The 17,136-nt window shown below is 44.0% G+C and overlaps 1 protein-coding gene and 1 long non-coding RNA gene across 5 annotated transcripts in view; one reads left to right on the plus strand and one right to left on the minus strand.

The window, feature by feature from the left end:
* Positions 1–17,136, plus strand: part of Iqck (IQ motif containing K) — a 116,648-nt gene that overhangs the window by 33,780 nt on the left and 65,732 nt on the right. For 3 of the 4 annotated variants that reach the window (XM_074059559.1, XM_020180050.2, XM_074059561.1), the window contains 2 exons: positions 4,568–4,620; positions 4,758–4,835. In XM_074059559.1, coding sequence (XP_073915660.1) covers positions 4,568–4,620; positions 4,758–4,835 — 131 coding nt within the window. Of the gene's footprint in view, positions 1–4,567; positions 4,621–4,757; positions 4,836–5,189; positions 6,312–17,136 lie in introns of those variants that run through there. The other variant, XM_074059560.1, reaches the window with a different exon arrangement.
* On the minus strand, positions 9,418–17,049 carry LOC141418491 (uncharacterized). The gene is made up of 3 exons (XR_012443129.1): positions 16,726–17,049; positions 12,673–12,802; positions 9,418–9,766 (listed from the first exon to the last, which is right to left on the minus strand). It is a non-coding gene; the product is annotated as an uncharacterized lncRNA (long non-coding RNA).

Genomic DNA, 17,136 nt, shown 5'->3' on the forward strand with positions numbered 1-17,136 from the left:
TGAGACAAGTGATCTACTACTTGGAGCCACACCCCCCAGTCCTTTTGCTTTTAGTCTGTTTTTCAGATAGGGTCTCTCGCCTGCTTTGCCTGGGCTGGCCTTGGACTACTCTGCCTCCTAGTAGCTGAGATTACAGGCATGTATCACCTTGCCAGGCCCAGAAGGCTTGACTCTTTTTTTTTTTTAATATGCTCACAACTATTTTATTATAATTTTTTAAGCATACTGGAAGAATTTCCGAGTGAATGCCTGCATATTGACCACCTAGATTTTGCAGTGACCCATTTTGCATTATTTGCTTCATGGTAGACCTGTCCACCAGCCCGTCCCTCCATCCCTGTACCCATTCATCTGGGTTTTCCCCATGCATCTCAAAGTCAGTTGCAGACTCACGTGACATACTGATGCTTTAGCACTTGACACTTAGTCTTTTTCCTTTCTACTCTGGAGGGTTTTTTAACAGTGTTTTTTATATTATTATTGTGCTGGGTGGGGGGGGTACATTGTGACGTTTACATAAGTTCTTATAATATATCAAATATATTGTAGTTGAATTTATACCTTCCATCATTCTCCTTTATCCCCCTTTCCCCCATTCCTGGAATAGTTTCAACAGATCTCATTTTTCCATTTATAAATATGTACACAGTATTTGCACCATATTCACTCTCCCACGCCCTTTCCCCACATCCTCCCCCTTCCCACTGGGACCAACCCCTCAGATATGACTGCTGTTCTCCAATTTTGTAAAAACAAAATGACATTTTTGTTTGTTTAAGATAGCTATACAGGGAGTTTCCTTGTGACATTTCCGTGTATATATGTATGATAACCCTATTTGATTCATCTCTGTTTTTCTCCTTTCTACCTTAGTCCCCTTCTTATGGTGATTTCAACAGGTTTAAAAATTCTATATTCATTCTTGTGTAGGAAATACATCAACCATATTCACCTTCTTAACTTCCTTCTTTTACCCTCCCCCTCTCGTATGTGACCTGCCCTTAGGGTGACCTGTTTTTCATAATATTGCTATATTTGCATTGGGTCTGTATTCCACATGTGAGAGACAACATGTGGCCTTTGGCTTTCTGAGCCTGGCTAACTTCGCTTAAGATGATATTCTCCAGTTCCATCCGTTTACCTGCAAGTAACAAAATTTCATTCTTCTTTATGGCTGCATAAAATTCCATTGTGTATAGATACCACATTTTCTTCATCCATTCGCCAGTGGTGGGGCATCGCGGCTGTCTCCATAGCTTGGCTATTGTGAATAGTGCTGCAATAAACATGGGTGTGCAGGTGCTTTTGTGGTAACCTGACTCCCATTCCTTCGGGTATATCCCTAGGAGTGGTATTGCTGGATCATATGGCAGACCTATTTTTAGTTTTTTAAAAAAGTTTTAACTTGTTTGAAGTCACCTGTTTCCTCTGCTTGCTCAAGCTTGCACAGCTGTGCTGTTGCACAATCAAGAACTCAACGTGTGTGCCCTGTGTGCCCACGCCTTCGCAATCTCACTCTTGAACTTTCTTTCTCTTGCTTCCTTTCTTATCTCATCACTCAGCACAACTTTCCACTTGTGTTCCCTTCTCCCTTTCAGCTCCCCAGCAGATAATTTTGAAACTAAACAACAACTGAACAATGGCCTCACTGTTCTGCATGTCTGGGTATGCATGGCACGTTCCTACTTGCCCAGGACAGAAGGAAAACACAGTTTCTTCTATTTTATTTCTTTGCATTAAAAGTGATTAAATAGGTCTGTGTGACCTTCAGACATCAGACTATTGGCTATTTTGAAAGTCTATTTAATAGAGTAAGTTAGGTCGTATTCCTTTCGGAGAAGAAATCTTCCCCATTAAATGCTATGGTAAATGGAAAGGGAACAATATCTCTTTTGTGGAGCAGAAGAGGGACGCTCCCACTTACAATTGCTGGATTGTTTCAGTTATTACTTGGTCAGTTTGTGCTAGTAACATATTTGCATTGCTATACAAGCATTTTCTTATTTTGGTTAAAGTTGGCTTTTTGAAGGGGATCCTGCTCTTGCAACACAGACTTAGAAGACCCCGTTACCTGGTCCTGGTGCATTTCATTTTATTACCCTGGCCACAAGTGTTTCAATCTTTTTCATAAAAGGCTGTCAGCATTCAGGTAGACTGCAAATAAACTCCAGTTTCTCAGGTACCACAATATTTTTATTTACTAACAGCTATCATAAAGCTTTCTGTAAAAATCCTTGGGGAGCCCTCTCCTTTTTGGTGAGCATCAATTTCACAGCAACCTTATCTAGGATTATGAAGTTGAGTTGGCTATTTCCAAGAAAAAGGGAAAAAAGCAAAAACAGAAAGTAGAAAAAATTTCATAGTCAAATATTACAGGAAGGAAGTGAAGAGAACTTGTCAGAACTATGCTTAGCAATTCCTGCTTTGAAAGGTCTGAATCCTTGAGCTTAAGTCCTGTCTTGCTTTGATGCCTGGGAGTGGAATGGTGAACTCATTCATTCATTCATTTCTTCAGTCATTTACTCACCCACACAGCCCTCATTGATCACCGCCTCCATACAGGTCACTCGATTAAGTGCTGCGAATAGAAAGGAAGCAAAGCTGGGCCCGGTCCTCACACAGTTTGTGATTTGATAAAGGAAAAGGGACACATGGGTCTGCAGTGAGGTTATGGTCTGAGACACTCTGATGGGGGAGCCTCCCCCAAATGGAAGAGGTGGGAACTCCCAAGAAGGCTCCCTGGAGGCATCTTAGGACCTGTGTGGGTTAGCTAACTGGAGAAAAAGAATAGTGGTGAAAACTGTCTCTGTGATAAGCAGTAATTAGCCCAACACAAGCAGACTTAATCAAAAAAGGGAGCACATGTGCTCATGAACCTGATAGGTCCAGGGTCTAGTACAGTGTCCTCAGGAGTCTGCCACTGAGGTCTACCCAACAGTGCTTCCCTTCTTCCTTGCTCAGGGCCCCAAGTTTGTTCTGTCTCATTGTCTTCAGGGGTAACTGGGCTTAACTGATTACATCTGCAACAACTTTACTTCCCAATAAGGTCACATTCTGGAGTAATGGGGGCTAAGACTTTAACACGAATTTGGGGGTGACACAATTCAGTGCATATTACCCTACCTGTCCATTTCTTCTCCTCTCTCTCTCTCTCTCTCTCTCTCTCTCTCTCTCTCACTGATACTTCCCATTGACTGGACCCAAGTAGAGGGTAAGAGAGCCTGGTTGATGAGAACCATAAAACTGACCTCTTGGCACAGAGCAGGGTCACACAGGGTGGGTCTGGAGGGATAAAGACAATTTCTAGAATACTTTTCATGGCCACTCTTGAGAAATGACCCTCTTCAAGTCATGAACGACTTGGGTCTTAGCCCTGCTATCATAGAAGCCCTGCCATCTCCCAGTTCCCACAAAGGTTCTCTGAAAGAAGTTGATGGCTCTCCTGGTGTCACAAGAGGAGATGTGAAATATAAAAGTCAGGATAACCTGGCACTCTAGCTACTGCCTTTCTTAATCCCTACTACTCTGGGACATCTTTTCCTACCTGACTGGCTATTACCTAGGGACTGCATCCAGTGACATGTGACAGAAACTTAAGAGCAGTGTAATAAACCAAATGAAGTTCATTTTTCCTCATACGTCAAGATGAACAGAGTAGGGCATCCCTGAACTGGTGCAGTAGCTTCAGGAAATTACCCAAAGGCTCCCCAATCCTTCTGTACCCCCCCCTCCCTGCCCCACCATCTTTAGCATGTGGCCTTTGACCTCAGGGCTGGGAGGTGCTGCTCCATTGACCTCAGGGCTGGGAGGTGCTGCTCTACCTCTGGCCCTGCATCTAGAAGCAATCATGTTTCTGCTGATAAGGATGAAGTGGAAAATGGGGATTAGGAGTGCAGCTCACAGGGCCAATGCCACCGGTATACTTGGCTTCAACTTTTGGATAAAAAAATTATTTATTTTTCCTTTGGGCTTCTACCTTTGGCGATGGCACCCAGATTTGAAGTGCTTCTGTTCTGCGGACTTGAGTGCATCCAAAGGCAATAAGTACAATTACAGCCATGTGTCACCCAAGGATGTTTTGATCAATGACCCAACAGCTGACTACATATGTGATGGTGGTCCCATAAGTGTAAATCACCTAGTGACATCGCACCTATCTTAGTACACTTTAGTACTAAGTGGTTTCACAATGACAAAAATCACCCAATGACACACTCTCAGAATTATTCCACTGATCCTATCCTTAAGTCATATATGACTGTACTTAGAAAAGAGAATCAGTCTAGACTTAAATAAAAAATCCTTTCCAGATAGTTCCAAAAGCATAAAATAAGTCTCAACTATGTGCACTACCTCTTCTTAGTCCCTACTGTCGGAAACTATGCTTATCCAGAGACCTTCAGAATTCTTTATATTGCTTGGAAACTGTTTATTGATGGGCTTATGGATCTTACAATGTACTTAGGCATGTTTCATCTATGCTTAACCAATGAAACTTTCTTCCTTTGTCCTATTCAGACATATGGGCAAAGTAAGAATATAATTCAATTCTCTCTTCTCTCTTTAGAGGAAAAGGACCAAATTCATTGCCTGTGATTTTCTGACTGAGTGGTTGTACAAGTAAGTTGTTCATGTTTTTGAATATTCAGTGGCCCTGAGGAATCAATTATATTATTTTTGCAAGTAGAAGAGCAACAATTGACTTGAATTCTTGCTTGTTGTCTCCTTGTCAATCAAACACATGCCCGTGTGACCAGCCAGAATCCAAAGAGGACAGGGGAACCCTTCACAGAATTCTTCTCCATTCCTTTTGTGGAGGAGTGGCTGAAACACCAGTAAGTGAGTAATTTACTCCTGATCTTAAGGTTGTGTTAATGATGGTTTTCTCCAGTCCAGGGGGGAGCTAACTGGGTTAATTCTACTTATAGCTCTTGTCTCTGATTATTTTTAACCCAGGCTAAGTTCATCCTAACCATGCAATGATTGAATTCCAAAACCACTTCTGAAACAAAGTAGAAAACAAATTCTTCACAGAAATAATTTGTCTTGAGGCTGGCGGAATGGCTCAAGCCTAGCAAGTATGAGGCCCTGAGTTCAAACCCCAATGTTGCAAAAGCAAAACAACAAAAAACAGAAAAGCAAGTAATTTATTTCTCTTCTCTCTCTCTCTCTCTCTCTTATTGAGACAGGATCTCACTACATTGTCCAGCTCAAGTGATTCTTCTGCCTCAGCCTCCCTTGCTCTCTCTCTCTGAAGGTTATAATGTCTCAGGAAACATGTTTACACTTTTCTGTTAATTTATACACGTCGTCTCCATTTACAATATTACCACGTGTCAAAGTTAAAACTCTGACTACTCTACTCCAGCTCTCCTCGTCTCACAGAGGTAATCAGTTCATGTAGTGCATCCTTCCAGAGCTCTGAAAATGAGTTATTTAACTACACAAAATTCACTTACAGTAAATGCAATTAGTAGGCTTTTTTTTGGTGGGAGCTCTTTTCATCAGTGATGTGATAGTGGCAGTAGCTAGCATGTACCGAGCGCCTAAATCCACTTTTCTCTGCACTTACTATTAATGAACTAATAACGAGGCTATCTTACCAGCCCTGTTTTACAGATCAGGAAATTTATGTATCATTCAGCAGCTTTCTGTTATTGACTCAAATCCATACGTTCAAAGATGTAGCCATGTTGCGTAATGAAATGCACTGACGGGTGTTGAATAATGTGGGTAGGAGGATAGAGAAAGAGTAATAGAGAGTTAGTCTGGTTGAAGTACAATAGATGCAAGTGTGAAATGCCACAGCAAAACCCTGCGAACAATTCGTTTTAAAAATCTAGCCATGCACTATTCACAATAGCCAAGTTATGGAAACAGCCAAGATGCCCCAGCACTGACGAATGGATTAAGAAAATGTGGTATCTATACACAATGGAATTTTATGCAGCCATGAAGAAGAACGAAATGTTATCATTCGCTGGTAAATGGATGGAATTGGAGAACATCATTCTGAGTGAGGTTAGCCTGGCCCAAAAGACCAAAAATCGTATGTTCTCCCTCATATGTGGACATTAGATCAAGGGCAAACACAACAAGGGGATTGGACTATGAGCACATGATAAAAGCTTTAGCACACAAGGGAGGGGTGAGGATAGGTAAGACACCTAAAAAACTAGCTAGCATTTGTTGCCCTTAACGCAGAGAAACTAAAGCAGATACCTTAAAGCAACTGAGGCCAATAGGAAAAGGGGACCAGGAACTAGAGAAAAGGTGAGATCAAAAAGAATTAACCCAGAAGGTAACACCCACGCACAGGAAATCAATGTGAGTCAACTCCCTGTATAGCTATCCTTATCTCAACCAGCAAAAACCCTTGTTCCTTCCTATTATTGCTTATACTCTCTCTACAACAAAATTAGAAATAAGGGCAAAATAGTTTCTGCTGGGTATTGAGCGGGGGGGAGAGGGAGGGGGCGGAGTGGGTGGTAAGGGAGGGGGTGGGGGCAGGGGGGAGAAATGAACCAAGCCTTGTATGCACATATGAATAATAAAAGAAAAAAAAATCTATCCATGTTGATTCCAGTACATCTAATATCTAATCCATGTCATTTGATGCCTTTACCACTCCATTCCGTTTCTCTTTGTAGGTTCTTTATTCAGACTAGAAGTATTTATCGAGCACTGCTGTGTGTGGAACATTCTAGACAGTAGAGTTAGAGCAGCGGACAAGGTAGCGCAGGATCCTAGCCTGGATGGGATCTGTCTTCTAGTGAGGGAAGACAGACAGTATGTGGTGTGTACGTGCCATGAGAAGTAAAGCAGGAACAAGAACATGTTGGGTGAGTTTTAGACAGGTGCTCACTTGAGGATGACAGTGAAGCAGCATTCTGTCATTGTAAGCCATAGGTAGAAGGAAACACCGCTCAATTTACAGAAAGTAATGTACGTTTCACCTGATGCCTGGGAAATGTTTCCATGCCTGACCTTTGCAAGAAGAATTGTCAGGAAACTGAGGCACAAGGAAATTAAGTGATGCTTGCCAAGTCACTTTTCTTTTTTTGAGGCAAGGTCTTGCTGTGTGGTCCAACTAGCCTCGAACTTTTGATCCTCCTGCCTCTGCCTCCCGCCTGCTAGAATTATAGGAGGCACCACCACACCTGGCCTGCCAGGTCCTATTTGAAACAGCGTGGGAGATACTAAGTTAGACTCTTAGCCCTGGTGTCATGTCTTTGACAATGAATAGATGCTTGGCTGCCTTTCTCCATTTTGAGAAAAAAAATAAAACACTCACATATTACCACTTTTTCTTTTTAAATCTGAGATTAAACATTTAAAGAACAGTAATACGGGGAAGACTTGTTTCTTATTTAGTGTCTAAGCCTGTGCCTAGAGCTGGGTGAAGCTCTGTGGTAGAGGATTTACTTAGGAGCATGTGCAAAGCCCCAGGTTTTAACCCCAGCACCCCCAAACAGAAACCGCCTGTACCTAATTTTGTCCACTGTGAAGTGGAAGACCTATCATTCATTAATTTGCATAGATTTTTTCTAAGACAAGGCTTTTTTTTCCAGTATCATTCTCTATGTCACTGTTTTGCCTTGAAAATGAACCAGTTTCCCACTGTACTAATTATTTAAAAGAATCTTAAAAATAAGACAACTTCTCTACACAAGAGTCCTCTCAAATCCCTACACACTTACTACCTAAAAATCACTTACTACCTAGTTTAAAATTGCCACCAAGCTCCACCAGCAGCCCCCATAAATACACTGTGACATCAAAGCCACCATCATTTCTTCTGGACTCCACAGAACAGAAGCACTGGGCTTTTGCCCTAACCCAATTTGTGTTCTGTACTACTATTACTCATCAAAGAGATGCCCAGAACCATGATAGAAATTAAAGTGATACTGATCTAATTCATTTAAGGCAAAAATATGCTTGAACATCTCCCCACAGAGCAAACAGAGCTCGGTGCTGTGGGCAACCAGAAATGAATGAATCCTGGCTCCAGCCCTTGGGGTGAAAGGGCCATGTCTCCAAGTAGCTGTAGCTTCTGTAGTGAATGTTGTAATTTGGATGTCAACAAAGCACTAAAAGGAAGTAGGGAAGCATGAGAACTTCCAGGCCTCTCGGTGGCCCGGGGCCAGACCAGCTGGGACAGCCGCCAACCTGGGTGGTGTCCAGATTTGGCCTCGACAGGAAAGAACTCAGGTGTCATGTTCTCCAGGACACTTGAGCAGGAAGAGCCAGAGAAGCCAGTAGGAGCCAAAGTTCCTGTCCTTTTCTCCACCCCAGCACTGCTGACATAGAGAACAAGCTCATCCTTTGTGGTGGCCTGTGCCTCATAGGGGGTTAGCAGTGCCCTGACCTCTGTCCGCTAGGTGCTGGCAGGATCCCCCACCCTATAGTTGTACAATCAGGAATGTTGAGTTTGCCAATGTCCCCAAGGTTGGGATGAGGCAGATTGCCCCGGGGTGAACCTCTGATCTAATCCAGTGGTTTTCTACCCTGGCTGCCCTTTTAAACATCTGGAGAGCTTTGGATTAAGCATTGGTTCCTGACTACCCAAGACCCATTAATCAAAATGTTCAGGCATGGACTGGGCATTGGTGTTTTGCTTTTGCTTTTAAAAGCTTCCTAAGTGGTTTTTGTTTATTTGTATTTTTTTGGGTTTTGAGTTAGGATCTCTGTATGTAACCCAGGCTGGCCTGGAACTTGCTACTTAGCCTAAGCTTGCCTTGAACTCATGATCCTCCTACCTCAGCCTCCCGAGTGTTTGGATTGTAGGCATGTGCCGCCTTGTCTGGCGCTTCCTAGGTGATTTTAAATTATGGTCAGGTCTGAATTTTCATCCTCAGGGCAGAAGATGCCTGCATGTAGGAGATAATAAATAATATAATTGAGCCTTTACTGTGCTAAGCACGTTTATGAATGTCATTTAATTTTCCCAACAGCTCTTAGATACGGGTAATAACACTGAGAGGCTAGTAGACAGCCTAATAGCCTGAGAGGCCAGTAGAGTGGGAAGTAGACAGGAAATGAGGGGAGTCTTAGGCAGATGTGCTGATTACTAGGGGCAGAAGCATGCTGATTGAAGGAAGGTGAATCTTGAGAGAGAGACTCTGTCAAGGTCTTGGGGTTTGTTTTTTTTTGACATCTGAACTTAGGCCTCAAATGCTACTGCTTGAGCCATGCCCCCAGCCTGCTGTCAAGGTTTCTTAAAGGAAGCAATATAAAAACTAGTACTTTAGGCAGTATTGGGCTGGGATGGAGCTCCTGAGATCTGGGGACAGACAAGCCAGTGTTCAGATCTCCGTCTCATCACTTACTGATCATACGACCTCGGGTAAGTGTCTCATCCATTTATTACTGGGTAACAAATTGTACCAAAGCTTAGTGGCTTAAGACGTTAAGTATTTATTATGCTGCAGCTTCTGTGGGCCAGGAATTTGTTAGCAGGGAAGTTCACCGGAAGGTTCAGAGGTTGAGGTCAACCTATGAACTTGAGGTCAAGGTGTTACAGGAGCTGCTGGATAGGGGTGGGATTCTGCTTTCAAGATGCTGCATGCACCAGAGGCTGGTTGCCATCTGGGACCTCATTTTTTTCCCCATACGAGACTTTCCATGGACTGCTTGAGTGTCTTCATGACATGGAGATCTTTAGAGTGGAAGACTCAAACACGAGGAGGAAGCCACAGTGACTTTTATGACCCAGACTTGGAAGTCAACTTCCATCTTCACCATGGCTTACGGAAGCAAGTTGCTAAGTACAGATTCAAAGGGAGAATAATTAGGCCCCACCTTACGAAGGAAAGGGTATCAAAGAATGTGTGGATGTATTTTTAAAGTCCCTCCTTGTAAGATGCAGTGAAATGATACACCTGCAGTGGGGTGTGCCAGCATATGCCTGTAATCCCAACAGGAAGCAGGAGGGTCAGGCCAGCTGGGCTACATAGGAAGGCCCTGTCTCGTATGTATATATATACCTGCACATGGGGCATGAATAGGTTCAGCCCATGAGAACATTTGGCTTATTGCAGATTCACCTCATCTTACCATGGGTCTAGTCCCAATAAACCCATGGTAAGTTGTAAATGGTATAAGTAAAAATGCACTTAATACACCCAAACTGCCAAACTTCAGAGCTTAGCAACAGCACACTGTGGAGTGTCAGGTGTTTGTCCTTGTTGTGTCCAGGTAGTTGGCTGGGAGCTGCTGCTCATCGCCACCACCCAGTATAGTGAGAGAACATTGTCCCACATATCTCGAGACCTTGGAGAAGGTCACAATCCAAGATTCAAAGTCTACTTAGTGTGTATTGCTTTCACAACACCACAAGTAGAAAATTGCAAGTCAAACCATCCTTAGCCGGGGACCTCTGTGAATGGTGTATAGTTATGGTCATAGTCAGCCATTGTGGACTCAGGAAGGGAGATAGAAAAGGGCTTCCAGGACAAAAACCCAGAGATGGGGAAGGGCAAGGCATGGTCCAAGCACAGGAAAGCAGCAGAGTGGCCCTTAGAGTGTGGGAGGCCACAGTGTGGGACGGGAGGTGAGCTGGAGGTAGTGAGGGGAGGACTGTGGTTTCCAGCTTTCGCTCCAGAAGCAAGAGCGGGCGCAGCACAGTGTGGCGAGAGTGTTTGGTTCAGGCCATTCCTGAGACAGAGCGGAGGTGTGCGAGATTGGGGAGGGCCGGAGTTGGTTCTCAAGGTATGGCTACCTCCTGGAGGTCGTGGGAATCATGATTTGAGCATCTTTGGCACCTTAATTCTGCCTTCCATGAAGGGTAATGGAAAATGTGGGAACCTGATGTCCCCTCTCTTCTGTCCCCTCCCTTCTGATCTGTGCCATTTTGCTGGCAATCACTTACTTCCATTTCAAAACGGTACGAAGGTTTTGCAAAAGTGACACACACCTAGTGAAAACAAAACAGAAACGCAAAAGGAAAAGGCCTGAAGTCACCTATGAGCCCCCCTCCCTGGTATAACCCTGCTGCCATTTCATGACCTGCTTTTCAGATTCAGCCCTGTGCATTTCTACACTGATACAGAGCTGCAAGTCACAGAAAACCCGAGGTGGAGGGGAAGGCTGAGGAAGTCCTCATGGAAGCAGTCCCGATGGAAACAGGGCACCATCCTGTTGGGGGTTCCCATGCATGCTCCGTTCTTTCTCATAGGTGTGCAGACATCTGCTGTGAGGAGGCCCAGGCAGCTTCTGGAGGCTGTGGAGCAGGGGCGGGAGTGCAGCAGCTGCTATGGTGAACCCACGGGGAATCCACTAGGGATAAACAGGCGGCCCCGCTGATGGCACGAATTTGTGGTTCATGTAAACAGCCTGTGCGTGATTGTCACTAGCAACCCTCTGAGTGCTGGTAGACTCAGGGTTGAACACTGACACAGGTGATTGGTACAGGTCCCCCTGGGCCCAGGGAATCTGAGTTTCAGGTGAAAGCATTGTTGTCTTTTCCATACATGATGATACTTCCTGAATTATGTTAATTTAACACTTTAGCAACCAATTTTCAGGAAAGGAAAGAGACACTACATTATGTAATCATATGGAGAGGCAGATTCCACCCAACTCAGAAACACTGCAGCGGAGCTGTGCACTGGTGGCTCATGCCTGTAATCCTAGCTACTCAGGAGGCAGACATCAGGAGGATCAAGGTTCAAGGCCAATCTGGGCAAATAGTTTGCCAGACCCTATCTCAAAAAAGTCCTTCACACATACACAAAAAAGGACTGGTGAAGTGGCTCAAGGTGTAGGCCCCAAGTTTAAATCCCAGCACCACACACACACAAAAAAAGAAAAAAGAAAATGAAAAATTGCAGTGGGGATGGGTATGGGGGAGTCCATTGTAGAATCAAGCAAACATGGCTTTAAAATTTTGCTGGTGGAGTGGCTCAAGTGGTAGAGTGCCTGCCTAGCAAGCATGAAGCCCTCAGTTCAAACCCCAGTGCTGCCAAAAAAAAAAAAAAAAACCCAGAAAATTGGATCCCAAATCAAAGAAATAAACTATTTTTTAAAAATGAGGGGAGAAAGGTTGAGGTAGGAGGATCACAAGTTCGAGGCCAGCCTGGATTAAACAGTTTGAGGCCAACTCAAGCTACATAGCAAGATCCTGTCTCAAAAGAAAAAAGAGGGGACAATTTAGAATTTTGATGATTTACTAGGTAGTTGATGAAATAAGGAATTATTTTAAGGTATGATAATAATGATTTCGTAGTCACAAAGGGTTTTACTTTTTAGAGAAACACGCTGAAATATTACACATCCTGTGGAGGGGTTGGGAGGGAAGTTACCATGAAGTGACTCAGGTGAATAGTCGTATCTGGTTGATGGAGATTATGGCTTTTGTATATCTTTGGAATTTTCCATAATAAAAAATTAAATGGAAAAGTAAGATAGTGCCAAGCTCCTATGAGCACGTGTTTGAATGGCAGATGTGCTGTAGTCAAGGAGGTATCTGTTGACTGGTGGTGAGCTTGGGGACTGAGGGCTGTTCTCCATTGGGGTAGCTGAAGTGACAACAGGAGACTGAGTTTTCACATAATCAAGCTCAGATAGCACTGTGCGGGAGAGAGAGGCAGGTGGAGGCCCAGGTGAGAGGCACTGTAGTGCCGAGAGCCTGGCTCTAAATGGGTGCATCTTGCCAACCAGTTCCCTTACCTTAGTCTCAGGTTCCCTGCTCTCCCCTCCAATGGCAAACCCAGTGTCCGCCAGCAGCAATGAGAAGGAGGAATAACACGATCACAGCTTTGGCTTTACCCTGGAGAACACGGCTCCAGGCCTCTGAGTCCTGAGAAACAAGGACATGGCTTTTTAGGTCAGGGGTCAGTGAACTTTTGTTACTAATCCCTGTTCTAGGTAGACACCAGTAACCCTCCCAAATTGTGGTCTCACATAAGGACAAAAAACAATCTAGAAATGAGTAAGTGGGGAAGATGGGAGGACAGAGAATGTATAGATCTGTTTCATTATTATACTGAAATGCTAGAGGCTGGCTAGCTTTATACAAAAAAGAGGTTTGGTTCAGCTCAAGGTTTAGAGAACCAAGGGCATGGTTCTGGCATTGTCTCAGCTTTGGCAAGGGCCTTCTTGACTTAGAAGAGATCACCTTGCCAAACAGAAGCCAAAGGGAGACTGGGGTCCCACAATCCCTGTAGGGCACACCCCCAGTTGAACTAAGGACCTCCTGCTAGGCCCTCCCTCTTAATAGTTCCACCCCCCCCAATATCACCAACATATGAATCTTCAAGGAGCACAATTAGACTATACTCAGATCGTAGCAGAAGTTTATGGTCAGACAGGGATTTGGGAAATTGAAATGTGACCATGTTCAGTGATGGGCATTCTAAGATGTGACTGTTCTGTTGGCTGAGTGACAAGGAGTACAGGATCTGAGGAAACGGCGCTCCTAAGCCATGGTGTTGGAGGTGTCTTCCGCATGGGTGATGAAGTAGCTGTGAAGATTGCGGGTGCTGGAAGGAAATGACAGTCACATCTCCAAGCTGTTGTGGGAGGTGTGGAAATGTCCTGGAAGGCAGGGAAGTGACACCGTTCTGAAGTGGTTAAGCACTTGGGCTCTGAGGTAACCACTCTTCATCGCAAACTCAGCTGCATTGCTTCCAGAGGTGTGACTTTCAACAAAATCTCTCTTGGAGCCTCAGTTTTTCCATCTGTAAAGTGGTCTTTCGTCTAAAAGAAATTTCCCTACCTAAGAGAAACTCAGATACCAGCTCTTAAGGGAAAATATTTTTCCCACTACTGACACATGTACCAAGCATGCATGTTCCAACTACTTAAAGAGAGTTATTTATTTGTTCATTTATTCAGCAAGTATTTATTGAATGCTTAAATGTGCCTTAAAATTCTGGTGAACAGAGCTCATACCTTTAATCCCAGCTACTCAGAAGGAGGAGATCAGGAGGATAATGGTTCAAGGCCAGCCCAGGTCTCCCCAAAAAGGTTAGCTAGACTTCATCTCAACCAACATGTTGGGTGTGGTAGCACACACCTGTGATTCAGGCTACAAGAGAGACCATAGGTAGAAGGATCATGGTCTGTGGTTCGAGACTGGCCCTGGGCAGAAAAACAAGACCCTATCTGAAAAATAACCTAAAAGCAAAAAGGGCTGGAGACATGGTTCAAGTGGTAGAGCACATGCCTAGGAAATGTGAAGCCCTGGTTTCAAATCCCAGTACCAGCAAAAAAACCAAAACAAAACAAAAACAAAAAGCCATTATGGAGCAGACATTGACAAGCCAGCTATTGACCGGTTATTGCACACCTGTGATGTGCCTTAGAGCTAGGAAACAGACAATCATGGTTCCTGCCTTCATGGACAGACACAGCATAGAGTTGGTATGAAGCACGTCTTTATGCTCATTAATGATATGCTGTCAAATGGGGAGGGAGAAGGAATTTTTTTTATGGAAGCAATTATTGCCATTTTCCCTCTGGAGGTGAAGCATAAAAGAGGACTCAAATACTATTCTGAGCAGTCGACAAAGCTGACCTAATGTAACTTACATAACAATCCTAAACAATAGAAAACAAATGGTGCCCAGCATATTGGCTAGGTGAGGTGAGGCGACGTGCAGCTACAGACAGCATGAGGAGACCGGTGGTGCGCCCCAGTCACTGTATCAAGACGGATGCAGGTCAGCCAGGCACTTATAAATGATAGCTACATTGGAACCTGTGGGCTGGGAGGTCACTGGAGCATGGTAAGTAAACAATGGAGAAGGCCCCTGGTCCTTAACCTCCATCTAGAAGGTTCTTAACCTTCTCACTTCTCCTCACAGAGGCTGGGATTGGCAAGGGAACACATGGATATTTGGTGAACACTAGAACAAACTGAGGCACAGAGAAATTAAGTTTTTTGCCCAGGGTTACTAGCTAGGAAACAGCAGAGCAGGACTTGAACCCGGGACCGCCTGGCTCTAGTAGGCAGTAGTAAGTGAAGTTTCACTACTCTGCTCTAGTGCCTCACCTGTCACCTTGTGCTTAAAATGGCCAACACTGAGATTCAGAGCACTGCCCAGGTGACACTGCTTGAGAGATATCACATATTAGTTGGGCATGGTGGTGCATACCCTTAATCCCAGCACTTGGCAGTCTAAGGCAGAAGAATTAAGAGTTAAAGGCCGGCCTAGACTATATAGCAAGTTCCAGGCCAGCTTGAACTGCACAGTGAGATTCTGTCTCAAAAAAGAAAAGAAAGATCCCACGGATTTATAACAGATCTTTAAGGAAGACTGTGACCAAGCAAGATCTTCCCTTTATGTCCTGATTCTAGAATACAACCCCTGTGTAAGATGCAACTCCTCTGTGTGTTATGAGTTTGCTGCATTTACGGCTTCAGCAGTCCTATCCACCCGCCCAAAGTGTGGGTTAGGGTCTTATTTTAATGTTCTTGGTGAGACAAATTCTACCAAGCCCAGCTGCTTTAATGCTTAGTCATTCTATTGTCAGACCCCAGCTGGTAGGTGGGGTTCATTTGTCACGGGTGGCTGCCTATTGCTTCTCCATAAATAACGGGCCCTTTCTACCAGGTTCCATGGTTTTGCATTCTCTGTGCTCTGTCTAAATTCCTCAGCTACTTACTCCTTTTCCATGCCTTTAAAAAATAATTACATTTTTGTGTAGCCAGAGACAATGACAACCCTTAAAAAATACACTTAGGCTTATAAAAATAACTGAGATTTATCATGTGTAAAGTACTCATAGTTATTAAAGAAATTATACAGTGATAGGAACATTTAAGGTCAAAGATCACCATGGAAATAAATAACTCTAGATCCAAACAGTCTTTCTGAAGAACATTTCCAAATGACAGGGACACGGATAAGTTTGATTTTCCTCCTCTATTTTTTTTTTTTTTGTAGTTTTTATATTTTCAACAGAATTACTTTAAGGATGAAAAGCAGTTGCAATATCAAATGTATTTAGAATAAATGCTACAGGTATTTACACCCCCCCCTCCCTTTTTGTTAAGTGGTACTGAGGTTTGAACTCACATCTTTGTGCTTGCTAGGCAGGTACCCTACCACTTGAACCATGCCCGCAGCCTTCCTTCCTCCATTTCTTTTTATTCCATGGTCTTCCTGTGGTGGCTATTTATGTTTATTCGGCATCGATTTCCCCATCTGGTATCTGGTTGCCTTACTCCCAATGTTCCTCAAAGGATATCCCTGTCCTGCTCTTAGTCCCTATCATTCAGTAAGGGACTCTATCAGGGGACCCAGGCCTGGCCAATCAGAGCAGCAAATTCCTCAATGGTTGCTACCCAGACCATTCAGAGATAATCCCTAGACTTTTCAAGAAGCAACCAGGAAAGAGTTCCTCTCATTTCCACTAGACCTGGATCTTCCAAGTTATAAGCCTTGATCAGGGGAAAATGGCGCCTTATAACAGCAGGACTGAGAGGTAGCAAGAGTCTCAGTCCTGGTGTTTTCCTGGGCTTCACTATCTGGCCATGCCTGAAGCCAACTCTAGCATTTTGTAGCTAAGTGAGCCAATAAATACCTTCTTTTCCCTTTTCTTTTCTTAATCCAGTTTGAGTTAGATTTGAAAGAGTCCTAACTGATATGTTCTCCTACATGGTATTGTCCCAACTATCCTCTAGTACTCTCTCAGTCAGCTTTTGCTAAGTTCTGCTGCAGTAACAAACAACTCCCAAATCTCAGTGCCTTCCAGTACCACAGGTTTACTGCTTACCTGTTACATATTGCTGCATGTCAGCTTGAGCTCTGCTCCACAGCTCTTCATTATGGGACTTAGGCTGGAAGAGCAGCCTCCTCCCTTGGTCCCAGAGCAGAGGGAGAAAGGCAGTGGCTGAACCATACAATGCCAAACAACCTCTGCTCATATTTCATCAGCTGATGCAAGTCACATGACTAAGTTCAGACACTTCCCACAGGGAAAACCTGTAAGGTGTGTGGCAAAAGGTAGAGATGCCTAATTCTCTCCTAGGAAAAGGAGTGGTAATTGGGAACAGTAGTTCCATCTACTGTGAGCTCTCTCTAGAGTCTGATGACGGTGTTTCTTTCCTTACCTCTCAGCAGTGGTGCATTGCACCACATCTCCTGTTGACTCTAGTCTTATTTATGAGTCCAGCATCATCGTTTT

This window comes from Castor canadensis, chromosome 17 (genome assembly GCF_047511655.1).
Source record: "Castor canadensis chromosome 17, mCasCan1.hap1v2, whole genome shotgun sequence".
Taxonomy (NCBI): domain Eukaryota; kingdom Metazoa; phylum Chordata; class Mammalia; order Rodentia; family Castoridae; genus Castor; species Castor canadensis.